General features: G+C 53.1%; 1 protein-coding gene across 17 annotated transcripts in view; it reads right to left on the minus strand.

Annotated features, from left to right (window-relative positions):
• Positions 1–20,478, minus strand: part of SIK3 (SIK family kinase 3) — a 42,678-nt gene that overhangs the window by 13,470 nt on the left and 8,730 nt on the right. For 16 of the 17 annotated variants that reach the window (XR_014176091.1, XR_014176092.1, XR_014176093.1 and 13 more), the window contains exons 2-10: positions 5,633–5,749; positions 5,185–5,248; positions 3,545–3,706; positions 2,948–3,072; positions 2,702–2,825; positions 1,234–1,352; positions 808–918; positions 579–722; positions 11–88 (exon numbers count right to left, since the gene is read on the minus strand). Coding sequence is in view for 11 of the 17 variants with exons in the window: in XM_081961436.1 (XP_081817562.1) it covers positions 11–88; positions 579–722; positions 808–918; positions 1,234–1,352; positions 2,702–2,825; positions 2,948–3,072; positions 3,545–3,706; positions 5,185–5,248; positions 5,633–5,749 (1,044 nt within the window). In the remaining 6 variants the exon portion in view is untranslated. Of the gene's footprint in view, positions 1–10; positions 89–578; positions 723–807; positions 919–1,233; positions 1,353–2,701; positions 2,826–2,947; positions 3,073–3,544; positions 3,707–5,184; positions 5,249–5,632; positions 5,750–6,170; positions 6,190–20,478 lie in introns of those variants that run through there. The other variant, XM_081961431.1, reaches the window with a different exon arrangement.

Genomic DNA, 20,478 nt, shown 5'->3' on the forward strand with positions numbered 1-20,478 from the left:
GGGTCCTTACCTCCACTATCTGGTTGTCTGGGTTGATGAGCTGCACTTGTGGGACGCTGAGGCTGACCGGGTTGCCAGCAGCTTCCGCCTGTGAAGCAGACCCACCCCCCAACTGCTGAATGCCCTGGACGATGAGGGCCCACCCCCCTCGCTCTGCCACCAAGAGCAGCCTTGCCCCAGGTTCCACACCCCACCTCTGTCCCATAAGCCCCTCCAACTGTGGGAGGGGAAAGGAATTCTCACAGGGAACCCTTCAAAGAAAGACCCCTCCGCAGGACACCCTCCACCCACCCACCCACCCAGTCTACCTGGCGCCCAGCTTGCCTTCAGTTGCTGGGCCACACAGGAGCCCTGCCCACCCCAGAGCTGGCAGGTACTCAGGTGGAGGGCAGGAAGGAGGCCCAAGGAACCAGCCACAGCCACCTCATCCCTCCAGACAGTGTCCGACTGTCAGGCCAGAGCAAAAGAGCCATTCCCAGGTCACCGGAAGCTCCTGGGCAAAAGCCCCCAAGGTGCTATGAGGCCGGGGATGAGGAGCCCCTTTCTGGCTTTACGTTTGTTGGCTGCCCAAAACTGACCTGGAGACTGGCAGGCGCTGGGAAGGTCAGAGTCCGGGGGAGGCTGGGCAGGGCCGAAGTGCGCAGGGTCTTGTGCCTCTTCTGGCGGTCGCAGAGGAGGCTGTAGATTGCGCTGTAGTGGTCGTAGGCTTCGGTCCTCAACGACTAGGAGGGCACAGAAGCCACCGGTCACTCTTCCCTGCCTCCAGAGCCCGCCCAGAGGTCCCCAAAGGGCCAGTGGCCTTGGTACCTGGAGGGTGCGCTCCTTATCCAGCCCCATCTCCACCATGGCCAGCAGCACCTCCTCATTCAGGGGCTCCAGCAGCCTCTCGGCTTTCAGCTGCTGACATTCGGCTATTAACTGGGAAGCAGAGAACTTTCTCAGGGCTGCTTGTTCCCACAACAGGTGAAAGCACAGATCCTCCCCCCCCCCCTTCCAGGAAACTTCCCAGCCCCAAAGGGAGACCCAGCATGGAGCTGAGACATGAGAAAGCGAGGCTGGCGGGGAAATCGGCCCCAGGGAGCCCACTGGCAGGAAGAAGCCCCTTCCCTCAACCCCTCCCCCCCTACGGATGCGCACCTGGCCCCACCTTTACCAAGCCCCCTTTGCGGCCGGCCTGGTCGGCCAACCCTCCCGGCCTGCTTTCCTAGCCAGACGCCTTGCGAAGGTACTCACTGTACTGAAGTCAGGGTCTGCTTCCCCAAGCTTCATCCACTTGTGCTTGCAGATCTGCTCCATGGAGAGCCGTTTGCTCGGCTCCAGCACCAGCATGTGGCGGATCAAATGTTCACACTCTGCAAGAGAGCGGCCAGATGGGAGCGGGGGACAGGCACCACGGGTGCCCCTGCGTCCCCCCCCTCCTCCTTTGCCCTTGATGCGATTCTCAGAACGTGAGTTGGTCCACAGCTGGCTCTCCCCCTGCAAAGGGCAGCCCCTGCCCCACCAGGCCCCTCGGCCAAACTGTGGTGCTGCAGACCCCAAGAAAGGGCTCCAATGCCAGACGCAAAGGCCTTTCTCCACGGCCCACAGAGGGAACCTCAGCCCAGCAGGCCAGCCTCCCACTCCCTCTGCTTCTGTGGGTCACAGAATGGCTGGGGGGGGGGGGGTGACCTTCCATCCCATCCTGTCTTTTCTCAAACCCTCCACCTGCATTTCCCCCCACAAGAATTCCACAAAATTCTCGACTGACACCACCATGTTTCTACGGAAGGACGTCTCCTGCCTCTATCAAATCCCTGGGGTTCCTCTGATGGGCCATGGAAAGACCAGGCCGAAGCAGGAAGGTTCCAGAACCGGGACCCAGAGGACCACCAGTTCCACCATCTCATTCCTGGCAGGAATCAGGGGCACAAGAGGAACAGCCTGCCTGCTCACGGCCTGAGTGCTGAAGGAGACTCCTGGGGAGAAGCACCTGGACCCAAAGCTGGGCCCGGCTGGAAGACTCCCTGCCCTGGTGCTGGGCCTGCCGAAGGCTGCCCTCCCTCCCAGGGCAGAGGGCCTACGAGCCCCAATTCATTTCAACACGGCTCTGCGGGAGGCCCAACTGAATCCGCCCACTGAATGTTAGATGATGGCTTCCTGCTCCCAGGAGGAGGAGGAGGAGGAAAGGCAGGGGAGCCTCCATTCCCTCTCAGGGGGGCTGGGGGGGGGCAGGCAGGGAAGTCTGACGGAGGCTTTTCAAGCTTGCATCAAAATAATCCGCTTTAACATTTCCCCACTCGGTCCTTCCCTGATGTCTCACTTCCGGCAAAACTAAAAAGCGCCAGAAAAACTCCTCCTGCCCTCCTCCCTCTTCCCCACCTGGGGCAGGGGGGGGCAGGGGGGCCCAGTGCAAGCAGCAGTTGGGGAAACAAGACCTGGCCGCAATCACCGCCTGACTTTCCCACGGACGCCAGAGGGACCAAAGAACGGCCGTGCCCAGAAAGGCCCAAAATGGATCCCTCCGAATGGCAGCCCATTGTGCGCTCAAGCACTTCCTATTGTCCTGGAGGATGCAAAGGCAGCTGCCTCTTTCTCCAAACAGTGGGGCGAGGGGGTGCCCATTTTTGGGCACAAGCGTCTGAGGGCCCCGCGGCCTCATCCAACGGAGCAGAAGCGCAGGCAGCCCCCCCCAACCCCCGCTCCCCCCCCATACGCTCCGTACCTGTTGACATGAAGAAGGGGATGCGGAACTTCCCGCTCAGCACCCTCGCCCGCAGGTTCTGCAACGTGCTGCCATCGAAGGGCAGGGCCCCACACACCAGCACATAGAGAACCACCCCCAGGCTCTGCAAAAGAAGGGGCCCTGAGTGCCTCGGTGGGAAAGCCGAAGGGAGACCACTGGCTGGAGGAGGCCCTCCCCCGACAGGCCAAGGCCAAGGTTCCAGCTCTGGAGGCCTCTGCCACTTACCCAGATGTCCACCTTTGGCCCATCGTACTCCTTCCCTTCAAAGAGCTCAGGGGCAGCATAAGGGGGGCTTCCGCACCAGGTCTTCAGCAGCTGACCAGGAGTGAAGATGTTACTGAATCCAAAATCTGGAGGAGGAGGAGGAGGAAGGCGGTGATTTCCCACCAGACAGCCTGTTGCCTCCTGTCCTGCAGAGGCATCATCTGGCAAGACATGGGGCCCCTGTGGGGCCCCTGTGTGTCCCCTGGATTCCACACAACGCTCCAGCACGACCCGAGCTCCCTCTCCTGACAGGAGCCGGTGATGCGGGCCCCACTGCCCCCGAGTGACCTTCCCTTGGCCTGTGCTGAATGGAAGTAGCCAGCGTAATACTAGGCTGAGTCTACAGATCCTTTTAGATCTCCCCTCTTCCTGCTCCAGCCAGGCTCAACGATTAGGTGCCCTCAGGAAGTGCAGCCGTTCCATGCAACCCCCCCTCCCCCCACTGTCTCTATTGCGAGGACCGTCCAGTAGCTCCCGTCCTCCCTTTCCCTGCAGGTCCACGAAGCCCCCCCCCCCCCGCCAGGAAATCTTTTGAAAGCCCGAGTTACAATGGATCACCTGCTATTTTGATGTTCAGATTTGCATCCAGAAGCAAATTCTCGGCCTTCAGGTCTCTGTGGACAATATGGTGGCAGTGGCAGAAGTGCACGGCTGCTACTATCTGCTTAAACTTCTTCCGAGCCTCTTTCTCCGCCATCCGTCCATGAGCCACCAGGTGATCTGAAGGGGGGGGGGGTTGAAGCCGGTTAGGCGTCTATTCTGGGCGAATGATGCGACATGGGAAGGGACCTGGGAGGGGGAGGGAATGGATGGGGCCACCTGTGGAAGGAGACGCGGTGGGATGGCCAGCTAAAACTGCTAGTGGGGTAAAGGTTCAGCACGTTTCCTCCCAAATCACCCCCCCAGCCCCCCTCTCAGTGAAAAGAGCACCTGGCCTTCCTGGCTGGGACCAAAACGAGCTGAACCTTCATATGGGGGTGGGGGAGAGGCGCACATGCAAAGCCCCCCTTCTGCAACTGAGCCTCTTCGTTCGGACGCAGGTGGAGGGTTTCTGTTAACAAAGCAACCTACAAACCTCCGTCCTTTGCCCTGGGCAGCCTTAGGCCTGCCAGTCTCCTCCAGGGAGGCTGGGCTGCTTTGGAGAGCAATCAGGCCTCTGCCCAGACTGAGAGGCCCCCATGCCCCCTTTCTCTCCCAGAAGCCCTTGCAGAGGGAGAAGCCCCTCTCTGCCTAAAGGGCAAACAAGCAACGGCCTCCCAGGCGATTCCTGGATTCACTCCAGTCCGGCCCCAGAGCAGAGCTCCCCCCCCCCCCCCCCCCCGGCCCTTGCTCCTCCCATCATCAGGACTTCTCCGGAGTGGCAGAGCAGGCTCAGGGGAAAGGGGAGCTGGGCAAAGCATGGCAAGTGAAGAAGGGCAACCTCCACATTAGAGGGGGGAAGAAGGGGGGTTGGGAGGGTCTCGCATAGCCAGGCAGCTGCCCAGTGCCTCCCAAGAGGCTTCTGCCAAGAGGGGAATGTGGCCCCAGATGAGAATGATCAAATACACAGGGAGAAACCACAGCAAACGTGTCTGATTATCTTTTAATTATATTTAAACCTTTAGTTTTTGCTCTGGCCCTGCCTGCTTTTTGGAATGCAGGGCAGTAACATGGGAAGGCCAAGGAAGCGGGGGGGGGGAAGGGGGGGGCTTTGGGTCAGAAAGATCCAGGGTGGGGTCTCTGCATGGCCCCTTTATCAGCTGAAGCCACTGCAGCGTTCTCCTATCAAAAATAAACCTGCCCAAGAAAGGAACCGGCCTGGACGGCCCCACTCCTGCGGCTAACCTGGCTTGCCAGATGGTTTCCGGGGCTGTGGGAAACTCCAGGGCAGGGCAGCCCGGTGGGTGTGCTTGGGCTGCCCAGGGAGAATTCTAGCTGCACTGGCAGCTGCCCTGCCCCAAAGGCCGGCATCCTGCATGGAGCTGTCCCTTCCCCGAGTCTTCACCTTTTGAGAGCTTTGTGATGACAAAGCCCTCAGAGTCCTCCGCTCTTCCTCTTCTCCTATCCAAGGGTGCCAGAGCTCACCAACCCACAGCAATTCTGCAGCAGTGGACACTTCCACGACCAAGGAGCCAAAAGCCAGCAAAGCCCAGCAGCTATTTTATTTACTGGAGTTGACCGAGATTATTCTGGTTGAATGAGGCAAACAAGGCACTTACCAAATATCTCCCCTCCGCTTGCATACTCCGTGACCAGGTAAATCATTCTCTCCGTCTCCATGACCTGCACAAGGGCAGAGAAGCCGCTCAGAACAAAACACCCTCGGCTAATCTGGCCTCTTCTGGGGGTGGGGGTCCACAGGGGGATGCCCCACGGGAGAGGCGCCAAAGGCTCCACAGGCGGATGCTTTTCCGTCTTCTTCTACACCCGGCTGTTTGGCATTCAACAAGGTGCTTTACTCTGAAAGCCTCGCATTCGTTTGAATCAGCAAGAGGCCTATTGGGCGGGGGGGGGGGTCAGAAGGAAGCCCCCCCCCCCTCCCCAGTGACACGCAGAGGCTCCCTTTGGATCGAGAGGAGCCCGACGGTTGGAGGCCCCTCCTGCCCCTCCCCCAAAGTCTTTACCAACACGTTGCCTGTCCCCGTCTCAGTTACTCAGCCGCCAGACCTGATACAATCTGATGATATGAGGGTGGCACAACATCTTCATGATCTGCACTTCTCGAAAAATCTTCTTGAGGTTCTCTTCATCCAGCTGAGTCTTGTCAATGATCTTTATTGCGACCTGAAAGGGGAAACAAGAGAGCAGTTATTATTAAACCCAGAATGGGCAGGTGGGGGCAGAAGGACGACTGCTCCTCGCCGTCTGATGTATTCTAAGAGCAAGAAAAATGGCTGATCCATTGAACCGAATGATTCATTTCTAACTCTGAATAACTGGCCAATAATAGGTGATGCCTCGTAGGAACGACAGAGATGCCAGCGACTTTCTACCAACTGTGCTCTGAAGGGTAGCTTTCCATTGTGGAAATGGGTTGCATTCATCCGTAAGGCCAAAGTGGCCCAATTCAGATTCTCATTTCAACCCAAAACAGGAACAGCCCCTTACGTGGGAATGCTGATGCAGGAATCAGAGCAGGTGCTGGGGCCGAGGGGGGGGGGGGGTTGCCCTTCAAGTGAGAACCGCAAATGGACCCTGTAAATACCTTAGAAACTCTCGAAGGGAACACAGACCACCAAATAAAGCTTTTCTCCTCCGCTCACGGGCATCGCTTTTAATCCAAAGCACTCAGAAAAGAAGAGCGGCCTAGCCAAGAGTTCCATCTTGTGGAGCTACTTTCAACTGCAAAACATCCATGCAGCCCTCAGTTCAGGAAGGGGGGGGAGGTCAGAAGGTGGCATTTATTCTGGGTTAGCTGAAGAGTTCTAGGTCAGGCTTCCCTCCGTCTTCTCGGTCTCTGCCTTCGGCCCTGCCCCTCCCCCGCTTCCAAGATTGGCCCCCCGATTGTCCACTCGGTGCCCAGAAGGCCGCTGAGCACCCCTTGCAGAAGAGCCGTTTGGGGCTGCCAAGGGCTTCCTTTTCTCCTACTGATTCAGCCCAGCCTACCTCACAAGGCTGTTTTAAGGGGAAACGGGAAGAGGGCATTGGCTTGGGCTCCCAAAGGAAAGCTGAGATCCAAGATCTAATAGAAAGAGAGTAAAATAAACTCAAAGGTATCTCAGTTCCTGCCCAGCAACAGCCCCGGGGGCAGCTGTGGGGAGAGAGGCGGGGAGCCCAGGAGAGGAACCCCCATGAATGAGGCTACTGGCAGGTCTCCACGTTCCTCGGTTGCCACTGCTGCTTTCTCTGGGGTTTTCCACGGGGTCCTTTCCACCCATCCCAGCACATCCCAGCTGAGACCTTCGCTCCGGTGTTTAAGCCATCTACTTTCCTGCTGGGGATCTGTCACCATGGCGATTGCAATTCCAAGGAAACCCAAATCTGTGCCACTTTCCTGGTGCAAATGCCGGGAGAAAGATACACAGGAAGTCTCTGCTTTGCCATTCAGGCAGCCACATGTCCTGCCTCCTCAAGCCCTTTGCAGCGGCCGACCCAGAGTGGGAGGGAAGCTCTCTTGCCCCCCTGCTCCCTTTCGTGATTCCGTGGCCCTTTCAGGGGAAGACAGACCCTTCCCCCCCCCCCCCACAACAGGTTGCTGAGCAAGAAGAGAGGGAAGCAGGAGAAGGGAGAGCCAAGCTGGAAAAACCTCCCTTCATCAGGGAATCTCTCCTCCCCAGCCGAGGACGGTTCAGAGCACGTTGCAACAGAAGTCACCCTGCAGCCATCTCTGCCAAAGACCCCAAGCGTGGAAGGCTTACAGGCAGGGGATGCAGGGCCTGGAGCCCCTCCAGGAAAGCTCGGTGGCGGAGCAGGAAGGGCACTACAAGGTCCCTTAATAAGCTTGGCTGGTGCTTTAAGAAAGTCCAGGGGACTCTCACTGAGGGACATCCTGACTAAAATGAAGGCTCTCTGTGCGGGGAAATCAAGATCATCACTCTAGCGTGACTTTCCTTCATGATCTCTCCATGTGATTTATACCCCGCCTCCTCTCTTGGCCAAACAGCAAAAGAAGACAATAAAAGGGAAATCCGTCACTCCAATTATTAAACGTCTCTGGAAACTCCCCCTCCGGGGAGAAGGCTGATCAGTCTTCCCACCGGACTGATAGGCGCTTCGTAAGCAAATGCTCCTCAGCCATCAGAGACAGACGATGGTGGGCTGGCATTACGACGTTGACGAATGCCTTTTGCTGCCTCCTCCATGCTCAATGCTTCCCTTCCTTCCACACAGTCAGGTTGCAGGTTTTTGACATGCCGTTTATTTCAAATGTGTGCCCACTTCTTTCAGCCATCTCCATCTTTGCAACGCTGCATCTGCAACCATCAGCCGGAGTCCTCTGGGAATGGTCAGGAATACGGGGCTGGAGCCAAGGGGACCCGGCCCTCTGCTCCCTGGTGGCAGCACTGATATCTCCGTGGCAGGAGTGACACCCCCACCCACCCCCCGGGATGTCTCCTGCAAAGGCTCCTCCTGCCGCCTTCGCTCCCCCCTCCCAGCCCCGGAAATGAGCACAGCCAGAAGTGGGAGGAGGAGGAGCTTCCGGCGATGGCGGTCGCCTCCTGAAGCTCCGGAACGCCAAGGAGCGCGGCGATGGGGGAAGAGGCTGTATCCGGCCCTCGTTCCATCTGAGGGCCGGGAGTCAGACAGCACGACCACCCTGGCCCATTTTGGACCCATTTGGGTCCGCCAGGGTGGGTCGGGAGGCTGGAGGGAAGGCTAGAGAGAAGGCGGTGTGCGGAGTAGGGAGAGAAGCCGGCGGTAATGGCGGTGTTGCGGCAGCGGCAGCGATGGAGAGCGGAGCGGAGGAATGAGGAATGTGAGGCTGCGAAGTTGAGAGGCTGCGTGAGAGAGGCTACAGCTGCGGCGACGCCGGAAAGAGAAACGTTGGAAGGAGAAACGTTGGAAGGAGAGAGGTTGGCGAGAGTGGAAGGAGAGAGGGAAGAAGAAGTTGGAAGGAGAGAGGCTGGTGAGCAGAGAGTGGAGTACCCCAAGGCTCTGTTTTAGGCCCAGTACTCTTCAACATCTTCATCAATGATTTGGATGAGGGAATAAATGGGGAACTCATCAAATTTGCAGATGACACCAAGCTGGCAGGAATAGCCAACACTCCAGAAGATAGGCTTAAGATACAGAAGGATCTTGACAAACTTGAACATTGGGCCCTATCTAATAAAATGAAATTCAGTGGTGAAGAGAGTAAGGTTCTACATTTAGGCAACAAAAACGGAATGCACAGGTACAGTATAGATGATACCTTGCTCAGTAGTAGTAACTGTGAAAGGGATCTTGGAGTCCTAGTGGACAACCATTTAAATATGAGCCAGCAGTGTGCAGCAGCTGCCAAAAAAGCCAACACAGTCCTAGGCTGCATAAATAGAGGGATAGAATCAAGATCACGTGAAGTGTTAATACCACTTTATAATGCCTTGGTAAGGCCACACTTGGAATACGGCATTCAGTTCTGGTCACCACGATATAAAAAAGATGTGGAGACTCTAGAAAGAGTGCAGAGAAGAGCAACAAAGATGATTAGGGGACTGGAGACTAAAACATATGAAGAACGGTTGCAGGAACTAGGTATGTCTAGCTTAAGAGAAAGAAGGACTAGGGGAGACATGATAGCAGTGTTCCAATATCTCAGGGGTTGCCACAAAGAAGAGGGAGTCAAGCTATTCTCCAAGGCACCTGAGGGTAGAACAAGAAGCAATGGGTGGAAACTAATCAAGGAGAGAAGCAACTTAGAACTGAGGAGAAACTTCCTGACAGTTAGAACAATTAATCAGTGGAACAGAATTTGCCTCCAGAAGTTGTGAATGCTCCAACACTGGAAGTCTTTAAGAAGATGTTGGATAGCCATTTGTCTGAAACGGTATAGGGTTTCCTGCCTAGGCAGGGGGCTGGACTAGAAGACCTCCAAGGTCCCTTCCAACTCTGCTATTGTATTGTATTAAGTATACACACACACATACGAGTCCAAACACATGCACACATATGTCCGTGTTTAATCCCTTGTCGTCAAACGGTCCAACCACCTCTTTAACTGATTTCTTCTTCCATGGAATTCAGTTTTACTGAATGGCTGGTAGATTCTAATGCTGTACTCCACAAAATCCCTTTTTGAGAATTCTCAAAGACTCCTGAAACATTCTTTGCAGAACCATTGCAGATTCTTCAACAACCTTTTTGAAACCTATTGTCTTCTTGTGCCGTTTACATATATTCAAGGATATGTGTTCCCTTTTGTTCTTATTAGGCAACAATTCCACTATCTAATTCTAAAGGAAGCCTTGTTTTTCATTGTTTTCCTGACACCTCTTGGAGATGATGGTATTTAACCTGACAACAGTATGCATTAGAGCTGATCTGCCATGGTTTGTTTATGTATAACCCCTGGGTGTTCTTGGAAGGATTGACATCTGGACTCTTTCTTCCACCACATCATGGCCAGGGGCTTTTAAGGATTAGGGGGAAAACCCAGATCTACGCAGGGCATCATCTCCATGTGTTTCTGGTGCATGAATTATCCCCTATAGATTCTGGCTGGGTCTCCTGTGCGCTCCCGGCCTGCTTCTTCTATCCTGTCTCCACTTGGATGATCAAAAGCATTTTCATCCTCACCTGGGAGAATGGTTCACCTCAAGGTGCTTGAGATGCCTCTTCTCCTTGCTCAGCCAGCTAAAGGACAGATCATCCTTCCGATGTACAAGCCGGGACACATCCCAGGGCGTGCTCTCGAGTGACAGGCCCCGGGATTTAGCTGGCACCTCCCAAAGCAGAACCAGAGTGCTTAACCTGGATCGCTTTCAGGAAGAGAAGGTGTGGGGTGCCTTGGCTTGTACCTCTCCGCTGAAGCCAGAAAATCAGGTGCTAGGCAGAGCCTGCTAATACCGGCGGCTTCCCATCCTGAAGCTTTCCTTGGTCTGAAGAGGAAGCCAGGGGGCAGAAGCATGTTCATAATATAATTGTTTAATTTAAATATGTTGAGCAAGAATCTCTTGCCGGCTTGACAATCTGGACCCAAATCTCCTGTCCTGTCTATATAGATATACGTGCAAAAGCAGGGCATCCTTTAAACACTGAAGCTAGAAAAAGGAGAAGCACCATCTTCCCCAAAAGACCTTTTCAAAATGAATATATACTGTAATGACACATGGAATTCGAAGGCCGATCCCCTTGAACCCTCTCTTCTCACAAGTGACTGCCACCTACTCAGGCTGAAAAGGCAGGAGCCTCATAAAGGCAACTTTCCTAGCAAATGGCCTATTTGCAATTGCCAATGGTAACAATAAGCCTCCAGATGTTTTGTTACCAGGAGTAGTTTTAGAGTTTGCATTTCTACTCTATTAGAAAGCATTTCTTTTCCATACATTTCTCACCACCAAACCTCACAAATGTTTCCAAATCCTAGTTATATTACAAGAGAGGAAGAAAAAAAACCTCCCTTAATGTGTTTGTTCTGGTTCCAGTATTATTTTGGCTGGGCTCTTCTATGTCTTTTCTATAACACTTTTGAGGTGGGATGATAAGAGCTGCAGTAGGTCAAAAGGCCGATATCTAGGCAGGCTCTGAGCTGCTGCCACAGTCACTTCTCCCAAGATCCAAGCAGGGAATCGGACACACCAATGCTTCCCAACTAGCCTCTTTTTGTATCCCTGCCAGCTCAGAAAAGACCAGCTTTTAACGCCAATGTGCATCAATTTGTACTTGCTTATTCTAAACCGCACTTTCTATTTCCATTTTACTACAGTAGTTTGGAGAACTTTCTGAGGCTCTTCTTTTTATTGAGAGTACAAATATCCTGAGGGTCTCGGGAAACTTGGTCACCTTGTTCTACCTCATGATAGTTTGCAAACATCAGTAGGAAGCACGGAAGGCAGACATCATAATCCTTCAATGTAAGAATTGCCATTTACACTCCAATTTTTTAAATCGGTTATTGTTCCACAGAAGAACTTAGTTATTATCACATTATGGTTAATTGTGCTAAAAGATCTTTGATTAAAGATTTTGCCAGAGGCTTTCTGAAAAGTATACAAGCAACATATACAGAATCATCCACAAGGAGAGAATTCTCAAAGTTCTTCATACGAGAAAGGCAGATTATTTGGCAATATTTCTAAATCTATAAACTCGGCAATTTGTCTGTAATAATTATTTTCACGCATTCGTAACAGCCTTCAACTTTCTGGACTCCCAGGGGTCCATTTTTAAAATTAGCATCATGCTGGCCACCTTATGTGCACGTTGCACATTTGACTGTTTTTAACATATGGATATACAGTATCTGGACTTGGCAATCTGTTGGTTTTCAATGGGTCAATGTTTTAGAATTTAGAATGTCACTTGGTATAAATTGCTATTTGCCTTCTCTCTTTGGATTCCCACTCTGAAAATAATTGTTCAGTCATGATGAATACTGTTCCCTATCTGGTTTCTTGTTTCCAGTGTATTTAATTTTAAGGATGATCTTTATTAACTTCTCTAGTGATTATTTTGCAAAGCACTTTGCTGATACATCTCTCACCCCTCACCCCTCTGTCATATTTGTTCAGGGGCCTTATAGCTACTGAAGTTCCCATACCCCACTTCCAGCTGCCTTCTTCTCAGGATACAGATGAGACATCTGGGAGAAAGTCTTCTCAGGAGCCATTCAAGTTGGGGTGAGCCTGAGCGCCCGGCAGCCCCCTCTGCTGCCTCACTAATAATCCCGGCTGGGCCGAAGGAAGGAAGGAAGGAAGGTGCTCCTAGCTAGATCCATTTCACTTGGGTTTTAGGACCCAAATTACCTTGGAGAATATAAGCTACTGTGGGGGATCTGGAACCTTTCAAATTAACTTCTGACAAGCATTTTCTATGCCATTTGCAGCAATCAAGCCAGCAGTTCCCATGGAAACCAGGGCAAAGCAGAGGGAAATTTGGGTGACATAAGCTGCACAGCGACTTCTTGGGGAGCCTTTGGTTACCTGCAGAGGCTTCTAAAAGGCCCCCTTCAACCTAGAGGTGATGCCTTCCCCCCATCTCCCCATTGCTTGCTTTCGAGAGCCCCCTCGGCTGCATTCAAACAAGAGAAGGCCCTTTTCTCCTTAGTTCTGACACTTACATGAGCCCAGCTCAGTTTTCCCAACGTTTAATCATTCCGTGCCAAACCTCCAGCTTGCTCTGTGCAGATGAATGCAGGCCAAAGGCTCAGGAATGGGACACACACGGGGGGGGGGGGGGCACTTTTGAGGGACCTCCATTTTTTTAAGCTAACATGCCAGTTTCCTATCTACCTTTTGAAAAGCTTCCCTCCTAATGCATGTCTCAGAAGACTCAGGGGGTCAAGAGCAGGGGTGCCAAAACTTGGGAACTTTAAGACTTGTGGACGTCAACACCCAGAATTCCCCAGCCAGCAGTCTTAAAGTTCCCAAGTTTGGACACCCCTGGAGTAGAGTGAATGAAGACCCCACCAATTCCTTTCACATCCACAACTTACTAGCAGGCCTCTGAGACTACACAGCTTAACCCAAAGGCAGATGCCCCTTGCAAGCACACAATTTTGCAGTTGTCATCTTCTTCCTCTCAAAAGTCTCACTTCTGTTTTGATGGGTACTGCATTGAGGAACTAGTAATTATGGTTTCTCACAAGTCCACGCACAGAGTTTGAACTCGCCATTTCCCCAGGCAGAATACATCCATAAGAAACACTCTTGTCCTAGAAGGAGTGGAACTACACATTTTTCATAGTCAGTAGCACACCCTGAGGAAGACAATACAGTCAGGTCGGTATCAGCCAGCCAGGAGGCTGCTGGTTGCCAGAAAACATCTGGAAACTGCTCTCTGCTAGAGAGGCTTGTCAGGAAAGCTGGAGGCCATGTCCCAGGGCTTTCATCACCCTTGGGATGGCAGCATTTTAAGTCAATCTTCTGGCTTGGTTTTGGTGTCGTTCTTGGCCAGAACTTGCCACGGAAGCACTGTGTCATGTGGTGCCACTCTAAGCATCTTTTGCACCCGGCCACAGTGGCTGGCTTTGCATAGACCAGAATGCGATAATGGTTCACACATTACACCAACCGAGCAAGGCAAAAAACAATCATAATGAAGCTGTAATGACTGAGCCTCATATTTGGGAATTCCACAACCTACAGTCTAACAGAGCCAACCAGTTAGAAAAAAAGATGTTCTGCTGAGGACAATTTTCTGCTGGTCTTTGAGGACCTTGTTTATATTAAGTGTTCATATCCGCAAGCTTCCTGCTCCTTTGACCAGCATTCTAGCGTCTGCAGGTGGGCTTGCCCCTTAAGGGCTGTTCCCATCTTCTGAGCCAAGCTTGCCACCCTTGCCCTGCTCCCCGCCGTGGCAGCATTTAGGAAGCAGCCTCTGCGCTGCCCAGGGAGCTGGGAACTACCGACTCAGGACCCTCCGTCAAGCCGGTCAGAGCCATAATTATTCTCCCTTGCTTAAGACAAAATACGCCTTGGAACGTCATTATTCTGGAAACAGTTACCTTAATCTCACTATATTTTAAGAAGTGAGGAAGAACATTTCCAAGGGCTGCCATGTGGGAAAAGGACAAGGAGGCTCTGTCCCTTCTTAGCCAGGGTCTTTTGGGGATTTAACTCCAAGAAGTGAAAATGGTGGCAATTCCTATCACCGAAAAACCAGAATAGCTCCTTCTGGTGTAGCTGTACTTCGGATCTAGGGTGTCAAAAGATAAGTAAGGATGGCCGATGCACAGAATTGCAGCTGTGCAGGAAACTCCTCCTACAGCTGGAATGGAACGGAAGTAGAAAAGGCCAGCATTTTGCCCAGCAGCACAGGGAAGGCTGGTCCCTGCCTGGCACTTTGCAACATGCCCGCATTTTCCCTGAGCGTTGGGGTTGAATTCCATGGGGCAGGAGCCACTTTGCAGTACTGAAAGGAGAGGGGTGCAAGATGCTCCACAGGTGCTCTTCCTATCGCACTTTGCCTTCTCCTTCCAGAAGATGAAGATCTTCCTGCCTTGCAGCTTAGCTGTCCTCCCGTGCAGTGATGCTCCGTGCTGGGGACGCACTCAGCCAATTAGCAAAGGTCTCCTAAAATTATCTCCGTGGCTGGAGTTGTAAGAGAGTGACGTAGATGGGTGGAGCAGATCGAACGAGGGAGCCTGCAGGAATCCCAGGCACCAGCTCATTCCCTGGGATGCCTCCTTCTGTCCTCCAGAGAGAGGAAAGGCTGAAGCTGCACACGGAAAAGCCCCCCCCCCCCGTCCCCCCGGGGGAGTCGAAATGGGCCCTCCAAGCAGAGAGACAATCCCGGGATGAATCATCCCTAGACCAGAAAAAGCTCAGCAACCCCACAAGCAAAGAGTCTCTGGCAATCCATTTTTCACCATCCCTGAGCTTCCCTTTAGCCCAGCCAAAGCTCCCCAACTAAGGACAGATGTGGCACACCTGCTGGAGGGTTTCTCCACTGCCAATCCATCACCTTCTCTTCCTTCACCATTTGAAGCTGAAAGCCTCTGGGGCTCCTCCTTGGAGGCCAGCCCTCAAGTGCACAGCCTCCGCTCTGCAGCAGAGAAAATGCCTTCCGCTCCTGGCAGAACAAGGCGGGAGGCCCCAGAGGGCGAGGGACATTCCCAGGGACGCTCACTCGGCTGAGCTGTCCTAACCACCGGAGCTCTTGCTTCAGGCCCAGAAATGCCTCGGCTGCTGCTGGCAAAAGATCCCCTTTCCCAGGGCAAAAGCCAGGCGGAGCTCAGGGCCACACAGCTCTCCCCACGGAAGGGTCACCTCCCAAAGATTGCTTGGACATTAAGGACACAAGTTGTGAGACATCTGACACAAGCGCATACGTGCACCCCTAGGTTGTGCTTGCCCTCCTTCCCCTGATCAGGCTGCCTTCCCTCTTCCGACCAGCTTGGGACTCCCTTCAACAGCGTTTTCTTTCTGCTTTTCACCCTTTCTCCCACCCACCCCACTCCCTCTCTCTCGTTTGCATCCAGAGCCACGGAGCAGCAAACCCTGAATCTGAGGGCGCAGAGTAGTTCCGTCCTGGAAAAGAAAAAACAGGAAGGGCAGAAGGAAAAGGAGAGCAGAACCCTCTGGGCATATCTGAGAAGCAGACAAAGCACCAGGCATCCCATCCATGGCTCCACATTAACAGGTCGAGTGCCTCAGGGCTCAGTCCTGGGCCCAGTGCTGATCAACACCTGTATGAAGTACTTGCAAACAGGTAGAAAAGAAGAAGAGGAAGGTTGAACGGTGGGCTAAAAGAAATCATTCCAGGTGTTGCACTTCATTGGCTGAAGCTTGCAAGGCTCCGGAGGCCAGGCGCAGCCGGGGATCAGCCTGGACACTCCTCTGCAGGAACAGCCTCAGGTTCCCTTTGGAGAGGAGGCAGCGTCCCCTCGGCGGCCCTCCTGCTTTGGCCATTTCAGGACCGAGCTCTGCATTTCCTGAAAACTGAAGCCAGGCCAGTTCCAGACACCACGAGGCTTCCCTGCACTGGACTGGCAGAGGATGCAGGAGAATCTCTGGCGTGTGCCGCTTGGTGCCAAGCTGCCTGATTCAGCCTCCTGGGCAAAACTGAGCTTCATTCCAAGGTTAAACAAACAGCCCTCTGCCTTCTCTCCTTCCCTCCCTCCGGCTGAAATATTCCTTTATCAGAATCGCCCAGAGCAGGCTGGGAGCCAAAAGGAGCACGGCCAGCCCCAAGTCCCTGCAGCCCTCCTCTTATCAGCCAGGACTTCACATCCAACCCTCTCTCCCCCAACCCCAATGAATGTTTGGCCTTGTTTGTTCAAGAAAGGGGGCTGGCTGCGCATGGTGCGCCTGAGGGCAGGCAGCATCATTGCAGCCTCAAGAAAGTCCTGGGAAGGGAAGCAGTCTCAGCCTGCAATATGCAGGGGGACCGAGGGGCAGGCCGTACCCCCCTCCCCAGCACAGCCACCCACCACCTCCATTTGTCCTTTATTTGCGCCAAGGCAGAAGCCCAGGATACAGGCTAAAAATTGCTACTGTATGAGGTTTCGATAAAAATACACGTGTTTACAGGAAAAGCTCTATCCAGTCACAATGATTCATTGGGCAGGAATGCTGCCATGGCTGCCATGGAAAACCCGGGAGATTAAAGGGCTGCATCTACCCCTCCATGCTATAGAGGTGGGAGAGGCCTAGAATGCACCAAGCCACCCCTCCACCCTCACCCCGGTGCTGACTGTGGCTGCCGCCCACAGAGCAATGAAGAATGGGGGGGGGGGGGAACTGTCCCAAGAGCAAGGAAAGGAGAAGGCCCACCAAGGGACCAGAGCTCAGTCTCCACTCCACTGGGTTGCAAACTAAAACGGCTCACACCTGACCTTCTGGGCCCCACCCCCTGGCCTGCCTGGGAAACGGCTCCCTCCCTATCATGTGTTTTGTCTGAAACGCACATACACACAGAGATAAGAGGAACTGGCTCTGGTGCTTTGGTACGCGCAAGCAGGCACAAACACAAACACACCCAGACGAGAGACTCTGCAGTCACAAAAGGAGTATAGCTGTTGACCTCCCTGAGTCAGAAAAGATGACAGATAACCTCGGGGGCGGGGGCGGGGGGGGGGTTTGCTTAATTGCAAGGCCCCCCATTCCAGTTCCTGCCGCTGCAGACCCAGAGCTAAAAGGGTCTGTTTTCCAATACGGCTCCTCACTCGGCCTCTGGAGGGAAATTAAGTGCCAGGTGCTTGCTCCTCCGACTGCAAAGCCAGGCAATTATTCCATGGATCCAGGAAGAGTTCCTCTTGTTTATATTATTACTAAACATGTCAAATTACTCGCTCCGTGTTTTAAACCACCTTTTCAGCTGTAACCAAGCTGTAGGTGAGCCTCAGGATGCCACTGGGGGAGGGGAGGGAGGGCAGGATGGCGGGAGCTCCGCCTGAGGAGGAGGAGGAGGAGGAGGACGACGACTCATTATCATTTAAGCACATAGGGTTCTCCAAGCCCACAGGACAGCCCCATTCTACAGCAGCGAAGGAGCTATTGGGAGTGATGGGCTGTCACTCTCAGTCACCCCCAAGAACAGGTAAGCGCCTGGTCTCCTCGTTCTGACACTGCCGACTGGGCTGGTGGGGTGTTGGGGCCCAACACATACTTGTCCCTGCCTTTGCTTTGTGCATTGTGCGGCTAGACCATCTCTGTGATAATCACAAACTGAGACCAGGGCTAGAAAATATCTGAATTGACAGGTTCCACTTCTAAATGCCCAACGACTGATCACGGATGGCAAATGCGAGGTGCCCTCTCCAAAAAAGGTGCATCGATTCCTTTTCCAGAGTTAGTAACCGTGATTAGATAGAGCCTTGTGCAGCTAGTTAAGGACAGCCGCCTTCCGCAGGCTCCCCCTGGTCTGGTGACTAGTCCTGATAGAGGGATTGTCCCCAGGGCGGCTTCCAGCCTTTTGTCAAAATTAAAACCATCTGCCACTGGCCGAAATGCGGGATCTTGACACTCCCAAATTGCTTGTTCCTGTTGCAACTTGAATAGGGTGAAAGCACAGAAATTGCACAAGCTCATCAGAAAAGCATCCCAGGCAAAAGCCACAAGTGGAAAAGAGCAAAAGTTGCCCACAGTCCTGGGAATGCGGCTTCAGACATTCGGCGGGATTCCAGGGTGCTTTGATCCCACACAAGCAGGGCTTCTCCATCTCTGCTGTGGGGGAAACGATGATGCCGCCTCCGCCGCCACCCCTGGGCAGCATCCTGATCCTGATGCTGTGAGGAGACCTGCAGGCTCCAGAGACGGTCAGGAGGGTTAACAGCCGCTAAGAGCAGCGGAGGATTCCCCTGACCAGGAAGGCGTGGCTGCTCTTGGGCCACCCTCCCCTCCGCCTCCTTTGCTCCTGAGGAAGGAAGACCACGTGGAACGCCCCTCAGAAAGGCCAGGCCGCCCTCGCCCCCCTTGGCCTTCCTCTTCCCCTGCTTGGGGTAAGAAACCGTGGCAGCAGCTTTCCCAACCGGAGCCCTCCAGCATGCATCCCAGTTGGGTTGGACTTCAAAGGGGAAACCGGTGCAGTGCCCAGAATTCGAATGTCGGCAGTCACATTACATCATCTGACCGAAGTGAAGCCGGGTGTAAAAAGAGGACAGAATCTACGCTCCGTCTCCGTCCGTCCTTGCAAGCCACCTGCGCTTCTTCCCAGGTTGCTACCCAGCCTTTAAATTGCTTTCTTTTTGAGGAAACCATTTTGGTCCGTCCTCGCGTAATGACTGCTTGTTCAGAAGCCATTTAAAGGGACGCTGGCACTAAACAAACGGGGCTCGTGGCCAGTTCTCGAAGTTACGGCCAATGAAGGATTCCTGTGGCCACATGATCAAAATGCACAGCACGGATTCAGCTCAGCCACCGTGTTAAGCAGCCCCTTCTGCATCCCCTTCCCTTATTTTGGGAAATGCTATTGTGAGCAAGAATAATTCTAGAAATCTATCGGCAAAAATAGATTCACAATATGATAATGTGGGATATTTGCTATAGGGGAATCTGAGCCATTTCAGAGAATATGACTATTTTTTTTTAATGTTTTATTTAAAGTTTTAAAAAAAATACTCACGGCTAGAGAAGGACATTCCTGGCTTTTTCAAATTGAAAAATTAAAGAAACCAATGACTTCATTCACCTGGCCCTTCGGGGTCTTTGAAGAGAGCAATCCCAGACCAGGAGGGTCCCTTGCCTCATGGCTGAGGAGGGCTTGGCTCCCTGCAGGGAACAGCCTGGGAAAGGATACACACACACACACACACACACACACACACACACACACGGGGTCTTCGGGGTGTGTTGGTGTGGAACTAGGTTTGCACCCAGCTCGTTTGTTCTGAGGAGACCTACAAGGGACACCAGATAAGAGAGAGGTCACCCCCTGGCAAGGGACTCAGGAGTTTCTTTTTGGCTGACTTGGCAGTTCACCTACACACACCCCCCCCCCAAAAAAAAAGAAAAGCAGCAGGAGGGTCTTCCCTTCCCCCTGGAGGAGCAGCAGCTGAAGTCCGTGATAGTGGAAGGAGCTTGCCCCAACTTCTCCAAAAGAAGGGGGAGTGTGGCCATGGTGGATTGACCACAAAATGCGCCCCTTGGCTGCTGGTTCACTGTGAGAGGACCAAAGGGCATTTCAGCCAGCTGAAAGAATCAGCCTTTTGTTGTCCAACTCCAGCAATTCGGCCAGTGATTAGTACGGCCAGAAACAGGACGTCACACCACACAAAATACCTTTTGCTTCTTTATGGCTGGGCGACTGCCTGGATTCAGACAATTCTGACTTGTTCAATAAACCAGGGCTACGAAGCCTTTGTATGCAGGGAATCGTCATCATTCTGTTAAGAGGAACGGAGGCACCTGCCAACTCCAGGGCTGCCTTGGATCGTGCAAGTTATCTGGGCCAACATAACACACTTTAGGGTTGTGCAGTGACAGCCTACGACAGCATGCTGAGTCCTTATAGCCATTTACATAGATCTATCCTTCGCACAGCCTGCTCCCTCATCCTGTCAGCCAGACTGAACGGGAACATCCTTTCAAATTTGCAAAGAAATAAGACAAATGTATTTCTGCTACGGTTTCCTAGAATTGAGGAGGGCCACTACTCCCAAAACAATCGGAGCAGAGAAAGGCTCAGAATAATCAGCGAACACAGACACAGCAGAGAAATGGAGGAACATTTGGGAAAGAGCTCAGAGTGGATTCTTGGGACTGTGAGATAAGAGCCAGCGTGGGGGAGTGGGAAGGACGGTGGACATGGGGAAGATGGTCAGTCTTGCTAGCTCTTAACATTTTCCACAACAGCGAAGAAAAGCCAGGTCTTATCCCAACCGACAGAGAGGAGCTGACTGGGCAAGGGAAAACAACAGGAACCTTGGCAGAAAGTCATCTTATCACCTTGGATTTCACAAATGTTACAGCCAACGAAATGGGAACATGTCT

This window comes from Natrix helvetica (assembly GCF_964273705.1).
Source record: "Natrix helvetica genome assembly, chromosome: 8".
In the NCBI taxonomy this organism is placed as follows: Eukaryota; Metazoa; Chordata; class Lepidosauria; order Squamata; family Natricidae; genus Natrix; species Natrix helvetica.